General features: G+C 38.7%; 1 protein-coding gene across 1 annotated transcript; it reads right to left on the bottom strand.

Moving 5' to 3' along the window:
- Positions 1-17,291: 17,291 nt before the first annotated feature.
- LOC145633080 (uncharacterized) lies at positions 17,292-18,056 on the bottom strand. The gene is made up of 2 exons (XM_081685374.1): positions 17,806-18,056; positions 17,292-17,691 (listed from the first exon to the last, which is right to left on the bottom strand). Exons 1-2 carry the CDS (start codon positions 18,054-18,056, stop codon positions 17,292-17,294), a joined length of 651 nt encoding a protein of 216 aa, XP_081541500.1.
- Positions 18,057-18,684: the final 628 nt, after the last annotated feature.

Here is an 18,684-nt window from a genome sequence, read left to right as displayed (position 1 = left end):
GATTGATTACCCTATTTTACCCCGGAGTATTACTTATTGGTGAACCTATGCCCTAGATCCTTTTATATATTATTTTCCCCCTATTCCTACTCTTTTTAGTTTAGTTTCTTATTCATTCATAAATATTGGTTACTTAAATAATTTAGATTATAATATTTAATTAGGAGTAAAAAGACTTGTTTCCCTGTGGAGATCGACCCTACTTCCCTATCTACTTTAGTTAGTGATTTAGGTAATTATTTTTGATTAGGGGATACGACTTTACCCTGTCATACACCCATGAATGGTGTCGGTCTCTTAATGCCAAAGAAAGAAAAGAATTAGATGTGTTTCACTTGGGGGGTATTTATGGTATCAAAGGGGTAGATCTTGACCCAGATTTTATTCATACCGCTCTAGAATATTGGGATGTAGATACTCATTGCTTTAGAATAGGGTATGATGAAATTATCCATTTGCCGGAAGAATTTGGTGCTATTTTAGGTTTCCCTGCAATAGATCTTGTAGTAATCCCCAGAATAGATGCATATTATTATAAGGATTTTGAACGCTTCTTCAATTTAAAAGACAGGGATCTATCATAAATAGTGGATGGTAACATAGTTAATTTGAAGGAATTTGCTCGCCATTATTTTGATAAACCTTACTCCGAATCTTTTCATGTTTATAGAAGAAGGGCTTTCTTATTTTGTATGCTTAATCAATTTTTTCTTACTAGTGGTAAAAATAATGAGGGTCAATCAATTATAACCACTGTATTAGAACAAATTGAATCAGGGAGAAATCCAATGCCTTTAATAGTTGGAGAGACTATGCTTAGTCTAGATGAATTAAAGAGGGATCCAAAAGCAGCTTTTCGGGGCTCTCCAATTTTATTACAGGTAGAAAAATAATATTTTTAATTACAGAAATCAAAAATATATTTCTTAATAGTAATAATAATTTATTTGCATTGTAATTTTTTTTTTTACAGATGTGGCTAATGGAGAGGATGAAATTAATTAGCCCTCCAGACAACATTGAGAAGTACACTCCAAATTGCTTCGTGAGGAGGAAGAAACGCTTCTCTAAGATGGGGCGTCATGAATGGAAGAAAGTCTTCGAATCCTGCAATTTTGCCATCAAGTGGGTCATCCCTTGGTGGAAAATAGAAAGGATGGTTGGTGTCAACAAACAACCTTTCTGCCGTCTTCCAAGCTTGTCCCGTATGACTTTTTACTATCCTTGCAAGGTAAAAAGACAATACGGCCTACTTCAGACTATTCCTTCCGGAGATCTTCGTTCTCCCTACGAGTTCCCTGTCTCCCAAGAAGTAGACAAGTTTGATGCTTATTGGAGCGCTAGACCTTTATGGGAGGTAATTACCCAAAAGGTTCCTCCTTCCTTGCCTAATGATGTGAAAAAGTGGCTTCTAAAGAAACCTTCAAAGGATGTGAAGAAAAATCAGAGCAAAACTGATGTGAAGAGTCGTCTAGGTGACAAAGTGATTCCTGTTAAGGAACGCTTAGGTGAAAGAATTGAGTTCAAAACACCTACAATGCCTAGGAAGAAAAGTACTGCAAAAGATAAGGGAAAAAGGAAAGCTGACACCACAGAAAAGAGAGCTTGGGTAGAAAAAAAGCATGGAGTCCTAGCTGAAGGGGAAACTATTTACTCCAAGATTGAATGTAGGTCCTCTAAAGGATGCCTACTAGCTAAGGTTATGGATGAGGAGGAAGAAGCAGACAAAAATTGGAAAAGGGCTAAAAAAGAGAAGGAAGATTAGGAGCATTGCTTAATTTCCAATTATTGGACTTAGTTTATTTTTTTTATTTAAAGTTAATTAATTTAAGCTTTATTTAAATTCCATCAATAATGTAATTTATTTTATCAATGAAATTCCAGCTTTTTTAATTAAATTATTTACTTTAAATTTATTTTATTAAAGCAATGAAAACCGAAAAATATTAATTTTTCAGAAATTTTTCGAGTACGGAAGTCGAAAATTGCTGAAAAACACCGAAATATTTCTAGAAATTTAACTATTAATTGGCACCACGATTTCGAGACTGGCGCCGGCCGCGGCAGTCTGGCGTCGGGCGACGGTTGCCGTCGTCTGGCACTAACAATAATCGGCTGGCGCCAGGACTTTTTCTGCGACGCCGATGTTCTGTTGAATTTTTAATTAATTCTGGGATGCGAGATTTTTTTTTTAAAAATAAAGTGGCCGCACCCGTAAAGGGTTGCTTACGTATCCTTTCTTAAGGAATCAGGCCAAACGTAGCTCTCTTGAGTATCCTACTCAAGTAATTATGGGTAGTATTTCTTAAGTTGGTCAAGATTTGTCATTTTCGAGAACTCATTGCCATCCATATCAGTTAACTTTGCTGCGCCTCCTGACAGGATTCATTTTGACAATGTAGGGTCCAGACTAATTAGGTCTAAATTTTCCCCTTGGATCTAAAACATTTTTCCTTAATGCTTTTAACACCAAGTGTCCTACTTTGATGTTTCTTGTCTTGACCTTATTATTAAAATGCCTAGACATACGAGTTTGGTAACACTGAGTGTGATGCAGAGCTTCTAGTCGTTTTTCATCGAGTAGAATTAACACTTCATATCTTGCCCTAGTCCATTCAACTTCATCGAGTTTGCTCTCTAACGCGATGCGTAGAGATGGAATTTGTAGTTCGATAGGTTGTACGACATCCATTCCATATACCAAGGAAAATGGCGTATTTCCTGTTGATGTGCGAATTGACGTGCGATAACCCCACAATGCGAAGTGAAGTTTGTCAGGCCAATCCTTATAATTTTCCGTCATTTTCTCGATGATAGTCTTTAGATTCTTATTAGCTGCCTCGACTGCTCCATTTGCTTGAGGCCTATAAGGGGAAGAATGATGATGTTGAATGCCATATTTTTGTAGCAATTCTTCACATTCGGCTTGAAAGTGAGTTCCATTGTCACTTATCATTTCATGTGGGACTCCGTCTCGACAAATTATATTTCTCTTGATAAAGAGTGCTACATGTTTTGCAGTGAGTTTAGCGTATGATTGCGCTTCGACCCACTTTGTGAAGTAATCAATTGCTACTAGGATATATTCGTGGCCTCCTTTTCCTGGGGGAGTGATTTTGCCGATGATGTCAATTCCCTATGTAGAGAATGGCCATGGCGACGTGTAGGTATAGAGCAAGGATGGAGGAACATGTTGTAAATTGGCATAGACTTGGCACTTAGGGTATCTTTTTACATATTGATGGCAATCCCTATTCATTGTAGTCCAATAATATCCTTCTCGCATTATCTTTTGGACTAACATTTTGCCATTTATGTGAGTGCCACAAATTCCTTCGTGGACTATCCTCATTTCTCTTTGGGCATCCCTTTTTCCTACACATAAGAGAGCTCGACCCTTAGGTACCCTTTTATGTAGCTCGTTGTCTATGAGTACATATTGAGAAGCCAAGAGTCTTAAGGCTCGTTTTGCTCTTTTGTCAGCATGGGGAGGGTATTCTCCTTTGATGACATAATTGAGTATATCCATGTACCACGGTTCTTCTTCTTCTTCTTCGTCTTGGACTATTTCATCATCTTCTATAGCCTGGATGTATGCTGGTTTGTGCCTTTTTCTATAGTTAGAGGCATTTGCTCGATTTCCGTGGGAATCCTAACCATCGAGGCTAGTCTTGCCAAGGCATCAGCAAATTGATTTTCTTCTCTAGGTAGATATATGTATTCTACCTTCTCTAACTGATTAGTAAGAGTTTCCAGATAGGTTTGGTAAGGGGCTAGACTTTCACTCCTTACTTTGCACCTTTTGGATATTTGATTGATGATTAGTGAAGAGTCTCTAAATATCCGTAACTTTTTTACTCCCAATGCCAAAGCTGTTTCAAGGCCTACCACGCATGCTTCGTATTCAGCAGCGTTGTTGGTAACGTCGAAATCAAGCTTTATGGAAATTGGGACATGCTCTTCTTTAGGTGATACTAGTAATACTCCAACGCCACATCCCTTTTGGTTTGAGGCTCCGTCGAAGTATAAGGTCCAAGTATCATCTTCAGTAACCATCAAGTCTTCATCTGGAAATTCATTGTCTTGTATTGGCGTCGAGTCTTCTATTGGAAAGTCTGACACCACAGATCCTTTGATATCTTTTTGCGGCATAAACCTTACATCAAACTGGGCTAAGTTGACTATCCATCTCGATATGCGTCCATTGAGTGTAGATTTCTCGAATAGGTACTTAAGTGGATCTAATCGGGAGACTACAAAGACGGTATGCACTAGCATGTAATGTCTTAACTTGGTTGTGGCCCACACCAAGGCGAGGCACAACTTCTCAAGTGGTGTATAGCGTGCTTCATATTTGAGCATTTTCTTGCTTAGATAGATTGCGTTTTATTTGCCTTCTACTTCTTGTGCTAGCATAGCTCCCATTGTCTCTTTGGTAACTGTTAAGTACAACCTAAGAGGTATTCCGGGAAGTGCTGGTTCTAATACGGGAGGATTTGCGAGATAGTCTTTGATCTTTTCAAAGGCTATTTGACACTCGTCATCCCATATTACTGGTACATTCTTCTTAAGATTCTTGAAGATTGGTTCACATATCGTCGTCAATTTTGATATGAACCTACTTATGTATTGCAACCGGCCAATAAATCCTCGAATCTGCTTCTCGGTTTTGGGCGGTGGCATTGACATGATTGCTTTGATCTTGGTTGGGTCTATCTCTATTCCTCTAGAGCTTATGACATAACCCAAAAGCTTGCCTGAGGTGACTCCAAAAGCACACTTAGATGGGTTCAACCTCATATTGTATTTCCTTAGCCTTTTGAAAAATTTCCTTAAGGCTACTTGATGGCCTGGGCGGTCTTTTGATTTTACAATCATGTCGTCGATATATACTTCGACTTCTTTATGCATCATGTCATGGAGTAAGGCAGTTGCTGCACATTGGTAAGTAGCACCCGCGTTTTTCAACCCGAATGGTATTACCGTGTAGCAGTAAGTGCCCCATGGTGTTATGAAAGTTATTTTCTCCATGTCTTCTTCTGCCATGAGAATCTGATTGTAACCTGCGTATCCGTCCATGAACGAGAGGAGTGCGTGATTTGTTGTGTTATCTGCCAGAATATCGATGTGTGGTAAAGGGAAGTCGTCCTTTGGACTTGCCTTATTTAGATCTCGATAGTCGACACACATTCTTACCCTTCCATCTTTTTTCGGAACTGGGACGACGTTGGCGACCCATTCAGGGTATTTAGATACCTTGATGAAACCTGCAGTTATTTGTTTTTGGACCTCTTCTTTTATTTTAAGAGCTACGTCTGGTTTCATTCGACGTAACTTTTGTTTTACAGGTTTCATTCCTGGAATTAGTGGTATAGTGTGTTGAGCTATTTCTCTATTAATGCCTGGCATATCTTCATATGACCAAGCAAATACATCGATAAACTCTTTAAGTAAGTTAATTAAATCGGTTCTTTCTTGTTCATTAAGTGTTAGTCCGATTTTAGCTTCTCTTTTATTGGTTGAATCATTTGAGATATCAACCGTCTCAGTATCTTCAATTACCGGTGTTTTCTTTTTGAGTGTTTCCATTGCTTTAATAAGTTCTTTGTCTTTTTCATTGTTAGTTAAGCAATGCTCGTCATCTTGGGTTAGAGAAGAACACAAGAGATAAGGAGAAGAAGATATATTACTATACTCTGAGATCATTGCATCAAAGAGTGATATGTCCTCAGGGACTTGATCACTAACTATTCTAGGAGAAGAGATAGAGGGGGAAGGTGCTACTACTAAAGACCTAGATGACTCTATAGGGAGAGACTCTGAATCTGACTCTAACTCTGACGACTCTTCGAACATCGGTCCTTGCCCTGTCGTGATAGATATCTTCCTTCCTCTTGGAGTAGTCACCTTGACGGTCTTGCGCCACCCTTGTAGTGATCCTTCCGCTGGAGTGATTAGCTTCGAGGGATTGGAGCTTTCACTTTGTAGGACTGTTTAAATGAGCGAGGAGTTATCCTCTTTGTAAGTTGGCTCATCCTTTTCTCGCCCAAATAATAATCCTATGACGTTAAAGTCAAAGCATGGGGGTGCTTTCTCCTTATGGACAGGAGTTGGGATTTCACCTGTGAAATAACAATCCAAGAAAATCTCAAACCCCGATTGCCTTATGCCATTTACAACAAATGGCTCGGGAAATTCATGGCATGGATAGTCCTCTCCTTCTTTTATGAATTGACCGTTAAGGGTAAGAGGGTACCGATCCATTGGGATTGCTTTCTTTTGAATGCGAGGGTCCCTACGTGCCTTCAATTTTTCCTGGGCTCGCTTAAGATCTTTCCGAGTCGGTTCGAAACCAAGTCCGAAAGTGTCTAACTTAGGGCGGCCAGGTGACTCCAGCGGTTTTGCTATTCCCTTCTTCTTTCCTAGGGTCATCCTAGGAAAATTTCCTTGTTTCTTCAGAATAGCATTTACAGTCATGTTGGAATGGGGGTCATGGCAAAGAGGGGTTCTTTCATCCTTCTGGATTAAGGAGACCTCTTCGTTAAAGCCCCATAAATCTTTATCATCCTCATCGTGCTCCACATTAATTATGGGATTTTCTATAGACTTGATTCTCATGGGTGAAGCATCGATGGTGATAGGAATTCCCCTAACTATGGCTTTTACTTATTGGTGGAGAGATGAGGGGACGACCTTTAGGTCATGAAGACAAGGGCGTCCCAACAGTAGATTGAATGAAGCTTTAATGTCTACCACTTGGAAAGTAGTAGCATGTTCTATTGCTCCCGCCGTTACATTCATGGTAATTTTACCAAGAGATTGACGACGAGTGTTGTCGTAGGCCCTTATTCCTTGTGTTGACGGGGTTAAATCTTCATCCCTTATGCCTAGCATCCTCGCAGTTCTAAGTGGACAGACGCTGATGGCCGATCCATTGTCTACAAGAGTCATAGGGACGTTCATTCTCTTGCAAACTACTGTGAGGTTTAATGCTTTATAGTGTTTGTCACCTTCTAGAGGTAAATCCTTGTCAGAAAAGGTGATCAAATTGATGGGACTAGGAAGATTACTCGTGAGGAAGTTAGCCAACCCCTCAGGAGTGGTGTCAGAATCTATCCTTATTTTATCAAAGGCATTCATTACAGCCAACCTATGTTCTCGGGACGTCGCCAAAAGTTTCCATACGTTCATTTCAACTTTTATTTTCTTAAACTGCTTGACGATATCATTGTCTTCAATGATAGGTATGGGAACTTGCTGTGTGGTTGGCATGGGTTGTGTTGAAACGGGAGGATGCATTCTCCCGGATCTTGTGAGGACGTCTATCGATGAGTCTTCTTCAGCCCAAAAGTCATTTTCTGAATTAAATCCTTAAATTTAAAACAGTTTTCGATAGTGTGACCCCCTGATTGATGATACTGGCAGTAGTATCTATCTGTCCTTTTCAATGATTCGAATGGTCTCGGTTCGAGAGGTTTGATCTCGCCACTCTCGGAGAACATTTCGAAAATTTGTACATATGGGATCCCAATTGGCGTGTAGAGTCTATTACTCTTCTTGGGTTTTTTGGTGACTTGTAAAGGAAAACGCTTTGCCTCATAAGTCGTTCCCATGGGTGTGAATTCTCTCTTAGGTTCATCTTTCGGGAGTGGAACCTCGTCATATTTCTTTTGAAGTTCCTTTATAGCCTTGAGAGTTTCACGTAGCAAATGCGATCCTTCCATCATAGACAATGTGAGCGATTGTATGTCTTCTATACTTGCTGGTTCTGGAAGGTTATCCGTGGCGTCGAAGAAGATCTCCTCCTCTTCTTCGATGGCATGGATTTCTTTAATAGGTTTGATGAAAGACGAGGGGTCAACCTCGTTTTCCTCATCAGAGATAGCCAAGGAATGAGCGAGAGGCGCATTATCAATAATTGGCTTCTTACTGGCAGGGGGCAATGGTAGCTTATTGTTATCGATTAAGTCTTGGATAGCTTCTTTAAGCTTCCAACAGTTCTCGATGAGATGGCCCCTACCTTGGTGATACTTGCAGTGTGCATTGGGGTTCCAATTAGCCGACCTCTTTTTGACTGGTGGGTCCCCAAATGGTCCAATGGGAGTTATAAGACCTTTTGGCATTTAATCGATCAAATGCGGTGTCATAACTCATGCCAATAGGAGTAAAATTCCTCCTAAATGGTTTCTTTTGTCCTTGATTATTCATAGCAAGGACTTCCCCTAGGTTAAAGGTACCAACATTGTTTGAGTGGGTGGTTTTGGAAGAAGAAGGATTGTCGTTCTTCTTTCCTTTCCAGCCACTGTTGGAGTTATTGTTGGCAGCTTTCAACTTAGCCATGTCGTCTTCAATGTTGATTCCGATGTTGTAGACGGCCTTGAAGGTATGGAGATTATTTTGATACTTGAGATGCTTGGAGTATTTTTATTGAAGGTTTTTGATGAATAACCTTACAGACTCCTTTTCACTTGGCACCTCAATCATTTTAGCTGAGGTTTCTCTCCATTTGTTAAAGAAAGAGGTGAAGCCTTCGTTCTCTTTCTGTTTGAGGATTTCAAGTTCCCTATGGTCAGTCTCAACTTGAATGTTGCATTTGTATCGATCAACGGAAGCGTTTTCTATGGATTCCCAGGTAGAGGTCTTTTCTTTCTCGAGAGAAAAGAACCATTGTTGGCAAACGGTCTCGAGAGATAGTGAGAACAGAGAGGGGAATACCTTCTTATCGATACCCTTAATACTCATTATTGTTTCGAAGGCTCTTAAATGAAAATTAGGGTTATCGGTTGCTTTGAATTTCGGGATGTCGTTGGCATTGAACTTCTGCGGAAGAAGATCTTTGTCCACCGAGACCCCTTGTGAACTAATCCCTTGAAACTTGTAGTTGCTAGATAGCTTTCTTAGACTCTCTTGCATGAGGTCCATCTGTTGTTGTTTCACGGGATCATCGATCTTAAGTGTTAGGAGCTTCAGTGCCTCAGTCACGGTAACCAGTTGGTTCCTAAGCTCATTGACTTCTTCTAGTGTTGCCATTACTGTCCTAGCTTTCCTCTTACGAGCAATGGGTTTGTCGAAAAGTTGGACTTGTATGAAAAGGTTGTCTTTGATTAACCGCCCTTCCTTTCTTGACCACGCGCTGTAATTTAAACCATTTTGCGTTTTAAATACTTGACTTAAATCGACCTTGACTTTACGGTTTTAAAGAGGAAAAAATTGAAAAATTTAGGTGCATATTTTTGGCGAAAATAGTGTATATATTTTTTAGAACTAAGTATAGTTTTTAAAATGGAGGATTAATATTCGACTTACCCCCCTAAAAAATGACGGGAAAAAACGCGCATACAAGACTCTCTTAAACATGGTCAAAGTGTGTGTGTGGGTGTGTGCGTGGAGTGTAAGTGACATGCTTGGACTCTTGTGTAAGACCATGGGACTTAGTGCCTAGACTCAATTAATGACTTAAAAAGGTGTTATTGACAGCGAACTTTAACCGAATTAATTAGAAAACTAGTTAATTAGACATAAAGTGATGACTCAATCAATAATCCGAACTGTCGTCAAAACGACAGGACTGGCGCCTCTCTTTGCAGTGTAGCGCCAGACGACAGAGCTGTCGCCAGGCGCCACACTCCATAGAGTGGCGCTACAGTCTAGACTTTGGCGCCATTGCTGGAGCTTCAATCTGAAATTGTCTACGGTGTTATTAATCAACAGGGGTATGCCTAAAGTTGTACTAGGTCAATTCTGGTTAAAATATTAGATTTTATTTACTCAAATTAATTAATTAACTAACTAATTAATTAGGCAAAGTTCTTTTAGTCATTAATTTATTTAATCTCAACACAAGTCAAACAAACGGTTAAGAAAAACATATACCATATGCACAACAAATATTACACAATTAGTCAAGTAGGCACGATATGATGCAATGAGTTTGCAACCTAACCACGGCTCTAGTTCTCTAAAGTTCGGGATATGGGTTAGTCAATAGAGGGTCCATGGTTAATTGTCTGGATGCACCGCGCGGAAGCTTAACCGTGAAGGGTTGGCGCGAGTGGATGGGACACCGCGAGTTTTAGAAAAAACTCGCTTCCATGGTTTGGTGAATTCAACAATCTCGGATGTACCCTTTGTTGCTCAGAGCGTTCAATCAGGTAGATGGAGCATGAATTCCCAGAGGGTTATGTCCATATGTAGAACACATATGGGTTTCAGAAAAGTGAGAAAATTTCAATCAGGAAGTAGGATCGAGCAAACAATGCGAAAAACTGGTCGAAATTAGAACGCATATTCCTGGCTCGGTATTGGAAGAATTTGGCGCCAGCAAACAGAGATTGGTGCCAGATTTTGGTTGTAGCGCCTGGCGACAGAGCTGTCGTCTGGCGCTATGGTCAAAAGTTTGGCGCTAATATTCTATTCGCTGACGCTAATTCCTACATGCCTCAGCAGCTTTATGTATTCGATAAAATTTTCCAGTTTCGCGCAGTGTTATTTCGGTCTTAGTTGTGAAAGATATTTCTCAAATTTCCAACGTGTAAAAATCCTATGTTTTAACTCATTACGGATGGTCTTTCCAATGAGATCTTTTTTATGTATATGACAATAATGTTAATCAAAATTACGCACATGAAATACTTAGAAAGTTTCGAGTCTCATCCACTCATTCTAAATCATTGCCGAAACAAATTTTTAGGAATTAAAATAGAAATCCTCCCCAGTGGAATCGCCAAAAACTGTAGGGAATATTTCAAGCGTTATCCCTAGCTTGAACCCCACTGTGATCATACACTAAAGCATGGTGGCGTCCAAAGGGAAGGAAGATAGAGCAAAAGAGTCGCCAACAAGTTTTAGGAACTTGTAAACCGTTCACGAGGTGAAGGTTACACCCCTTAACGATCCAAGAGATCGTCAACTCCAATAGGTCTGGAACCATGACTGGTAGTTTGGGGATGAAGGTACAAATCCAACCTAAAAGAGATTGAACCTGCCCTAATAATAGGCCTCTACTTTATTCTGATCGTATTCATGTGCGCTTTCTGACTAACATGCAATCAATAGGTTTACCCTAAACCTGTTTAATCTATGTTGGTTGAATATTAATGCACAAATAAATCTATTATTGGCGATCACTTGAATTATAATCAAATTAACCCTAACAAGATTATTAATTATCTTATTAAGCGTGATTACAAGTACAAATTTCCTTTAAACATGCATAAAAGGCATGATCAAGCAATAACAATAAATAATCAAGCAACATAATAAATAACAATAAATTATAATCAAAATAATCATAATAATAATCAAAACAATAATCATCATAATAACAATTATAATAATCATAATCATAATAATCATGTTAAAGCATAATAATAGCAAGATCCTAGGCATGATACTAACAAGATTAATAACAAACCCTAGCAAGTTACTAAACAATAAAAATCATATATTTAGCCCTAACATGATACTAACAATCATAAATATTAGGAAGAAGATAGGAAGCATCATACTTTTAATCATACTTGATATTAAAGTTACCCTAGACATGATACTAAGAATATCATAATAACAACCTAAGCATGATTTCTACATAATAACATCAATAAAATCCATTAAAGTACTTACTTGGATGCCTCGTACCTTTTTCTAATAACAAAATACACACGTTAGTAACTTCAAGGAAAAAAATAAACAAACAATTAAATTAAATAATTGAAAGAGAGATTTGGGACCAAACCCTCAGAAATTAAACCTTTCACGTCTAGGGCGAAAGCAACTTCGAATTATGCTAGGTGTATCTAAATCTAGTGAATGCGGAATTTTTATATTTGAGAGAAGGCTAGTTTATAAAAGAGATAGAGAGAGTAATCAAGAAAATCTTGATGAGAGTTGGTGAATGAAAACGGAGTTTTTGGGAAGCTATTTATAAAGAAAATCAGCCAAAAAGAAAAAACATCAAAAACAGAGTTCTGACGCAAAAGGCCAGATTAGCGCCAAATGCTGACCTTAGCGCCAAACACTAAGGCTAGCTCCAGGCGCTACAACGGGCGTTTGGCGCTGACTAAGAAATTGACGCGTTTTCTTAAAATCTGATAGAAATTGCCGTACAGGAGGATAAAATCGTATTTTCCTCAAAAACGTTCTTTTATTCTGATAAAAACTCTAAAAAGTCAACAAAAGTCAATTTATCAATCCTAATTAAATTAGGAATGATAAATCCATATTAGGCCCTCCTCTAGATCATTGGGCCGCATATAAGGCTCAAACTAGGCCCAGTTCAGTAATTTGGCCATAACTTCCTCAATATTCATCGGAATTGGGCTTATAATATATCGTTGGAAAGCTCTTTTCAAGCCCCATCCAACTACACTACTATTGGACCCATATCATGGACCAAACTAAACTGGAATGCACGTTTTTCATAAAATAGGTTTTCAAAAACAAAGAGAAGAGAAAAGAAATTAAAACTTTCCGCAACACTAAACTTTCCACACTTTCACTTCATTCGATTATGATTCGACGTGAAAGGTACTCATCACTCGGTTTGGTTTTGGGGAGACACAAATGGGTGAATACACAGGGGGAATTCTCATGTATACCTCTTCCTCCAAGTCACCATGTAAAAAGGCATTATGAACGTCCATCTGATGAACTTCCCAATTCTTCACTGCTGCAACTGCAAGAAATGTTCTGACTGTCACCATTTTCGCCACAGGGGCAAATGTTTTATTTTAGTCTAGACCTTCAACCTGATGATGCCCAAAAATGACGAGTCTAGCTTTCAATCTCTGTAAGTTTCCATGCTCATCGTACTTCTCCTTGTACCCCCATTTACTCCCAAGCGCCTTATTTCTCGGTGGTAAAGGTTTTAGGACCCATGTGCCTTGTTCTTCAAGTGCCTGTATTTCATCGGCCATTGCTTTTCTCCATCCTTCATGCTTCATGGCTTCCTCAAAAATTTCCGGTTCAGTGCTACCTGTAATTACATCAATATATTTTCTATGTTTCACATAAAACCGGTGAGAATCAACAAAATGTGTTATAGGGTAAACAGTACCTGAGGAAGGAGGCGCGGATGAACGTAAGAATGTAGATGGACTTTTATTCCGATTGGTGTGTGTCACTGTAGACACCCATTTGTGTCTCCCCAAAACCAAACCCAGTGATGAGTACCTTTCACGTCGAATCATAATCGAATGAAGCGAAAGTGTGGAAAGTCTAGTGTTGCGGATAAGTTTTAATTTCTTTTCTCTTCTCTCTGTTTTTGAAAACTTATTTTAAGAAAACAGCCAATCCATTTTGGTTGGTCCATGATATGGGTCCAATAGTAGTGTAGTTGGATGGGGCTTGACAAGAGCTTTCCAACGATATATTATAAGCCCAATTCCGATGAATATTGAGGAAGTTATGGCCAATTTACCAAACTGGGCCCGGTTTGAGCCTTATATGCGGCCCAATGATCTAGAGGAGGGCCTAATATGATTTATCATTCCTAATGCAATTAGGAATGGTTTTAGTCTTCTAGATTCTTCTAGAAGGTTCTTTTCAATCCTAATTCAATTAGCATTGATAAATTGACTTTTGTTGACTTTTCAGAGTTTTAATCAAAATCAAAAAGCATTTTTGAGGAAAAGATACGATTTTATCCTCCAGTACGGCAAACGTATCTGATTTTCGAAAACGCGTTAAAAACAGGCCTGGCGCCTGACTCCAGGCATTGGCGCCTGGCGCCTAGTGCTAGCCATTGGCGCCTGGCGCCAATTAGCTGGTGCTGGCGCCAGCTCTGTTTTAGGTGCGCCAATCTCGTTTTGCGTGCGCCAAGTGCTCTGTTTTGATATTTTATCTTTTTGGCTGATTTCTCTATAAATAACGTATTAAAAACCTTGTTTTCATTCACCAATTCTCACCAATTCTCACGAATTCTCATCTACAATCAGTTTTCATTCATCATTAATTCTCTTTCATTCTCTTCTATCATCAATCTTTCTCTTTTTCTAAACTTTGTTTTCACATACAAAATTCCGCATTCGCAAGATCTAGATACACCTAGCCATATTCGAAGTTGCCTTCGCCCTAGACGTGAAAGGTTTAATTTCTGAGGGTTTGGTCCCAAATCTCTTTTTCAATTATTTAATTTAATTTTATTGTTTGATTATTGTTTTCCTTGAAGTTACTAACGCGTGTATTTTGTTATTAGAAAGAGGTACGAGGCATCAAAGTAAGTACTTTAATGTTTTTATTGATATTATGATGTAGAAATCATGTTTATATTGTTATTGTGATATTCCTAGTATCATGTCTAGGGTAATTTTAATATTAAAAATGATTCCTGCGATGCTTCCTATGTTCTTCCTATTATTTATCATTGTTAGTATCATGTTAGGGTTAAAGATTTTATTTTTATTGCTTAGTGACTTGCTAGGGTTTGTTATTAATCTTGTAGTATCATGCCTAGGATCTTGCTATTTTTATTATGCTTTAATATCAACATGAACATGATTATGATTATAATTGTTATAATTTATGATGATTATGAATATTATTATTATTATTATTATTATTATTATTATTATTATTATTTTGATGATGATTATTTTATTCATGATTATTATTGTTTTGATTATGACTAGTTATAATTTTATAATGATGATTATTATTTTTTTTTATGATTATAATTTTATGATCATGATTATTATTATTTTATTATGTTGCTTGTTACTTATTTATTGTTATTGCTTGATCACGCCTTTTGTGCATGTTAAAAGGGAATTGGTACTTGTAATCACACTTAATAAGATAATTAATAATCTTGTTTAGGGTTAATGTGATTATAATTCAAGTGATCACCAATAATAGATTTATTTGTGCATTAAATTCAACCAACATAGATAAACAGGTTTAGGGTTAATCCTATTGATTGCATGTTAATTAAAAAGCGCACATGAATACGATCAGAATAAAGTAGAGGCCTATTATTAGGGCAGGTTCAATCTCTTTTAGGTTGGATTTCTACCTTCATCCCCGAACCCTTATTTGGTTCTAGACCTTATGGAGTTGACGATCTCTTGGATCGTTAAGGGGTGTAACCTTCACCCCGTGAACGGTTTACAAGTTCCTAAAACTTGTTGGCGACTCTTTTGCTCTATCTTCTTTCCCTTTGGACGCCACCGTACTTTAGTGTATGATCACAGTGGGGTTCAAGCTAGGGGTTAGCGCTTGAAATTTATTCCCTACAGTCACATAATCACGGAATTTGACGGAGGGGAATTTTTGACGCTTGCCTTTACCCATGTCCTCACTGTTTTCTGTAGCTTCGAATACCTTAATTTCATTCGAGGTGGTCTGCCCAGCACCTCGTGCTACTGCATGCACGTCACTGTTGCTGTGAGAGGCAGTGTGCGCTGCATTTCCATCGGTTGGGGCACAAGAGCAGCCCATACCACGAGCTGCAGCGCCATCATCCAAGTGATGGTCGCTGGTAGTGTACTCGTTGGCAGAGCGTGTCACAGGGGAGCTGTTGCCTGGCTCCATACGCCGCAGGGTACCTGCGGCGTCTACTGCTTGAGGTACCTCGTGATCAACTCTCTCACTCACCAATTCATAGCTCCACTCATCATCACTGTCAACCGCATCCGAAGCTAGCACATGACTAGGAGTCCGGTTTGTTTCAAAAGTAGGAGAATTAAATGGGAAATCATGCTCCACAAATTGTACATCACGAGACACAAAATTCTCCTTAGTTTCTAAGTCAAATACTCTCCATCCTTTCTTCCCAAAAGGATACCCCAAAATAACACACCTCCGGCTCCTACTTGCGAACTTGTCACCCTTACTATGTTGATTATGAGCATAACACAAGCACCCGAACACCTTTAAATGATCATACATTGGTTCTTTACCAAATAACACTTCATACGGAGTCTTAAAATCAAGCAATCTAGAAGGAGTATTGTTTATTAAATGACAAGCCGCTTGCACACATTCCCCCCAAAATTTAAGAGGTAAACTTGCTTGAAATCTCAAAGCTCGGGCTACATTAAGAATATGTTCATGCTTACGCTTAACACGACCATTCTGTTGAGGCGTTACCACACAAGAGGTTTCAAATATGATCCCATTAGTAAAAAAATAGTCCTTTAAGGAATTAAATTCCGTGCCATTATCACTACGAACTATTTTAATTTCACACCCAAATTGACGTTTAATTAAAGCAACAAAATTAAGAAACATCCATTCAACATCTGTTTTATTACGTAATAAATACGTCCACACCCCTCTTGAGAAATCATCTACTATTGTTAAAAAATAATGAGAACCGCAAGTCGACGCGACCTTGTAAAGGCCCCATAAATCAACATGAGTGAGTTGAAACAAACTAGTTGCTTTATTTTTGCGTAATGGAAAACTACTTCTATGCTGTTTAGCCCGAGGGCATACATCACATGATTTAAGACTCCTATGAGAACTACTCACAACTGGGAGATGCTGTAGAACTTTTCTGGAAGGATGCCCTAGTCGTTGATGCCACAACTCTGCCGATCGATCCCCATCTATCTTCAAAGCTCTAACCTCAAGAACACCCCGGAAAAAGTAAAGTCCATCCACTCGTTCACCTGCTCCAATCACCTTCCTCATCATGAGGTCCTGTATAACACAAAGTTTGTTAGTAAATTGCAGAGTGCAATTTGATTTATCACATAATTGAGTAGCAAATATTAAATTGCAATTTAATTGAGGCACAAAAAGAATATTATCGATCTTCAAACCCCCTTGTAAAATCACGGAGCCAATCTTAGATGCAATAGCACTTTTCCCATCCAGTAGTCTTACCGGACAATGTTGTACATTAGAAACATTTGTGAAAAGAGACAAGTCACATGGTTAGATGCGCTGGTGTCAATAATCCAACCTAATTGATCCTTACCATGAAGTTTCGATTTCATAGTATAAAGATGATCGAGGATTTTCTGAATTTGAGCTGGTGTTACGCCTGTAAGAGCAGCCCCATCATTCACCGTGGCTGCCCCAGATTTCATGGTCTGAGAAGTAGATTGGCCGCCTGTTTTGTTCGCGCGCACAGGAGCAGCTGGAGCATTGCCTTGGCTCCCAGCACGACCTCCTCCTCCTTTGTGCGCTCTAGAGCCACCACGACCCCGTCCTCGGCCTCCACGACCACGCTCACCCCAGCATGAGGGGTAACCAATAATCTGAAAACACCCTGCTTCATCATGAACCATCCGGTTGCAATTGTTGCAAAATACCTTAGATTGCTCACTAGAACGTTGTGGATTTAATTATGCATCATGTTGAATCTTAAAAGCCATATCATTGTCACGAGCTCCCGAACTAGACACGGTTGTGTCTCCTCCCTTCAAGCGTTTCGCTTGAATAATTTGTTGGTATGCTTTATCCACCGATGGCAAAGGTTCTTGAGCCAATAATTGACCCCTAATCGAGGCATAAGCATCATCAAGATCGATTAAAAAGTGATGAGCGAAGTCTTCTTCATGCAATCTTTCCACTTGCGCCACAATATTACACTTACACCCACCACACGAATAGGAAGGAACCGTAATGTAAGTATTTAATTCATCCCATATTCTGGAAATTTTTCCAAAATATGCAGCCACAGAATCGGTGGTAGCCTGCTTGCATTCACCTATAGAAAGCTTCAGTTGACATATACGGGTTCCACTAACAACACAAAATCGGTTTTTAAGGTTATTCCACAATAATTGAGCACCATCATACTCACCAATGGTAGCCCTCACCTATTGTTCCAAGGTATTTGTAATCCAAGCAACCAACATCGCATGAACGACCACCCAATCCTCCAATTTATCATCATCAGTTGGCTTCATAACAGACCCATCAATGAATCCATACTTGAGCTTATCCTTCAACAATGTACGAATTTCCCTCGCCCACTCATCATAATTTTTACCCCGTAGTTGAATCGGAGTAATAATATTACCTGGACCATCACTTGATCCTAGGTGATAGGTCATGTTGACCTTAGTCTTTCCTCCATCGCCACCCAAGCCTACGCCACCAGTCATGTCTTCACGAACTCAAGGGTGCAAAACAAAAATTAATTAATTAAGCAGTCGTTTGTTAATTATGAAAATTAAGCAAAGGAAAAAAAATCGGATCTTTATTAGGCTCTTGATACCATGTTAAATCAGAGGCAAATAATGAAAATAATTCTCTGTATTTCTTATCAATATTCACGGCTCAATACAAGTATATATAATACTACTAGGGTAACACCCCTAAACTTCCACAATAATATTCTACCATATCTTTACATAAGATATGTTTTCTAAAATATATCACAATATTATCCTAGTATAACTAGAATATCTCCAATAGTGTTCCATATGTAAAAAGAGCGACAATAAATCATGATGACATGACTTATAAAGAAGGGTATATCTTATATGCGCTAAATATTACATAAATCATCACAATTTGATACAATAAAACCATACTATTGCAAGCCCCGCAACAAAGAGTACAATGTAGTTATGTAATTTTAATTTGCTAGCATTCACTTTCAATGTTTATGTGGTAGTTATTGCTTTTATTTGCATAGCTACATCTTGTGCATATTTGACGATAATAATTACGAATGTGGTTTCATATAGTGTCACCTCACCACTTGTTATCGTTGCAAGGAATTACTTC

Source organism: Chenopodium album, chromosome 5, assembly GCF_948465745.1.
Source record: "Chenopodium album chromosome 5, dcCheAlbu1.1, whole genome shotgun sequence".
Classification (NCBI taxonomy): domain Eukaryota; kingdom Viridiplantae; phylum Streptophyta; class Magnoliopsida; order Caryophyllales; family Amaranthaceae; genus Chenopodium; species Chenopodium album.
Note: the sequence above shows the minus strand (reverse complement) of the source record. Positions and strands in the feature narration are given on the sequence as shown.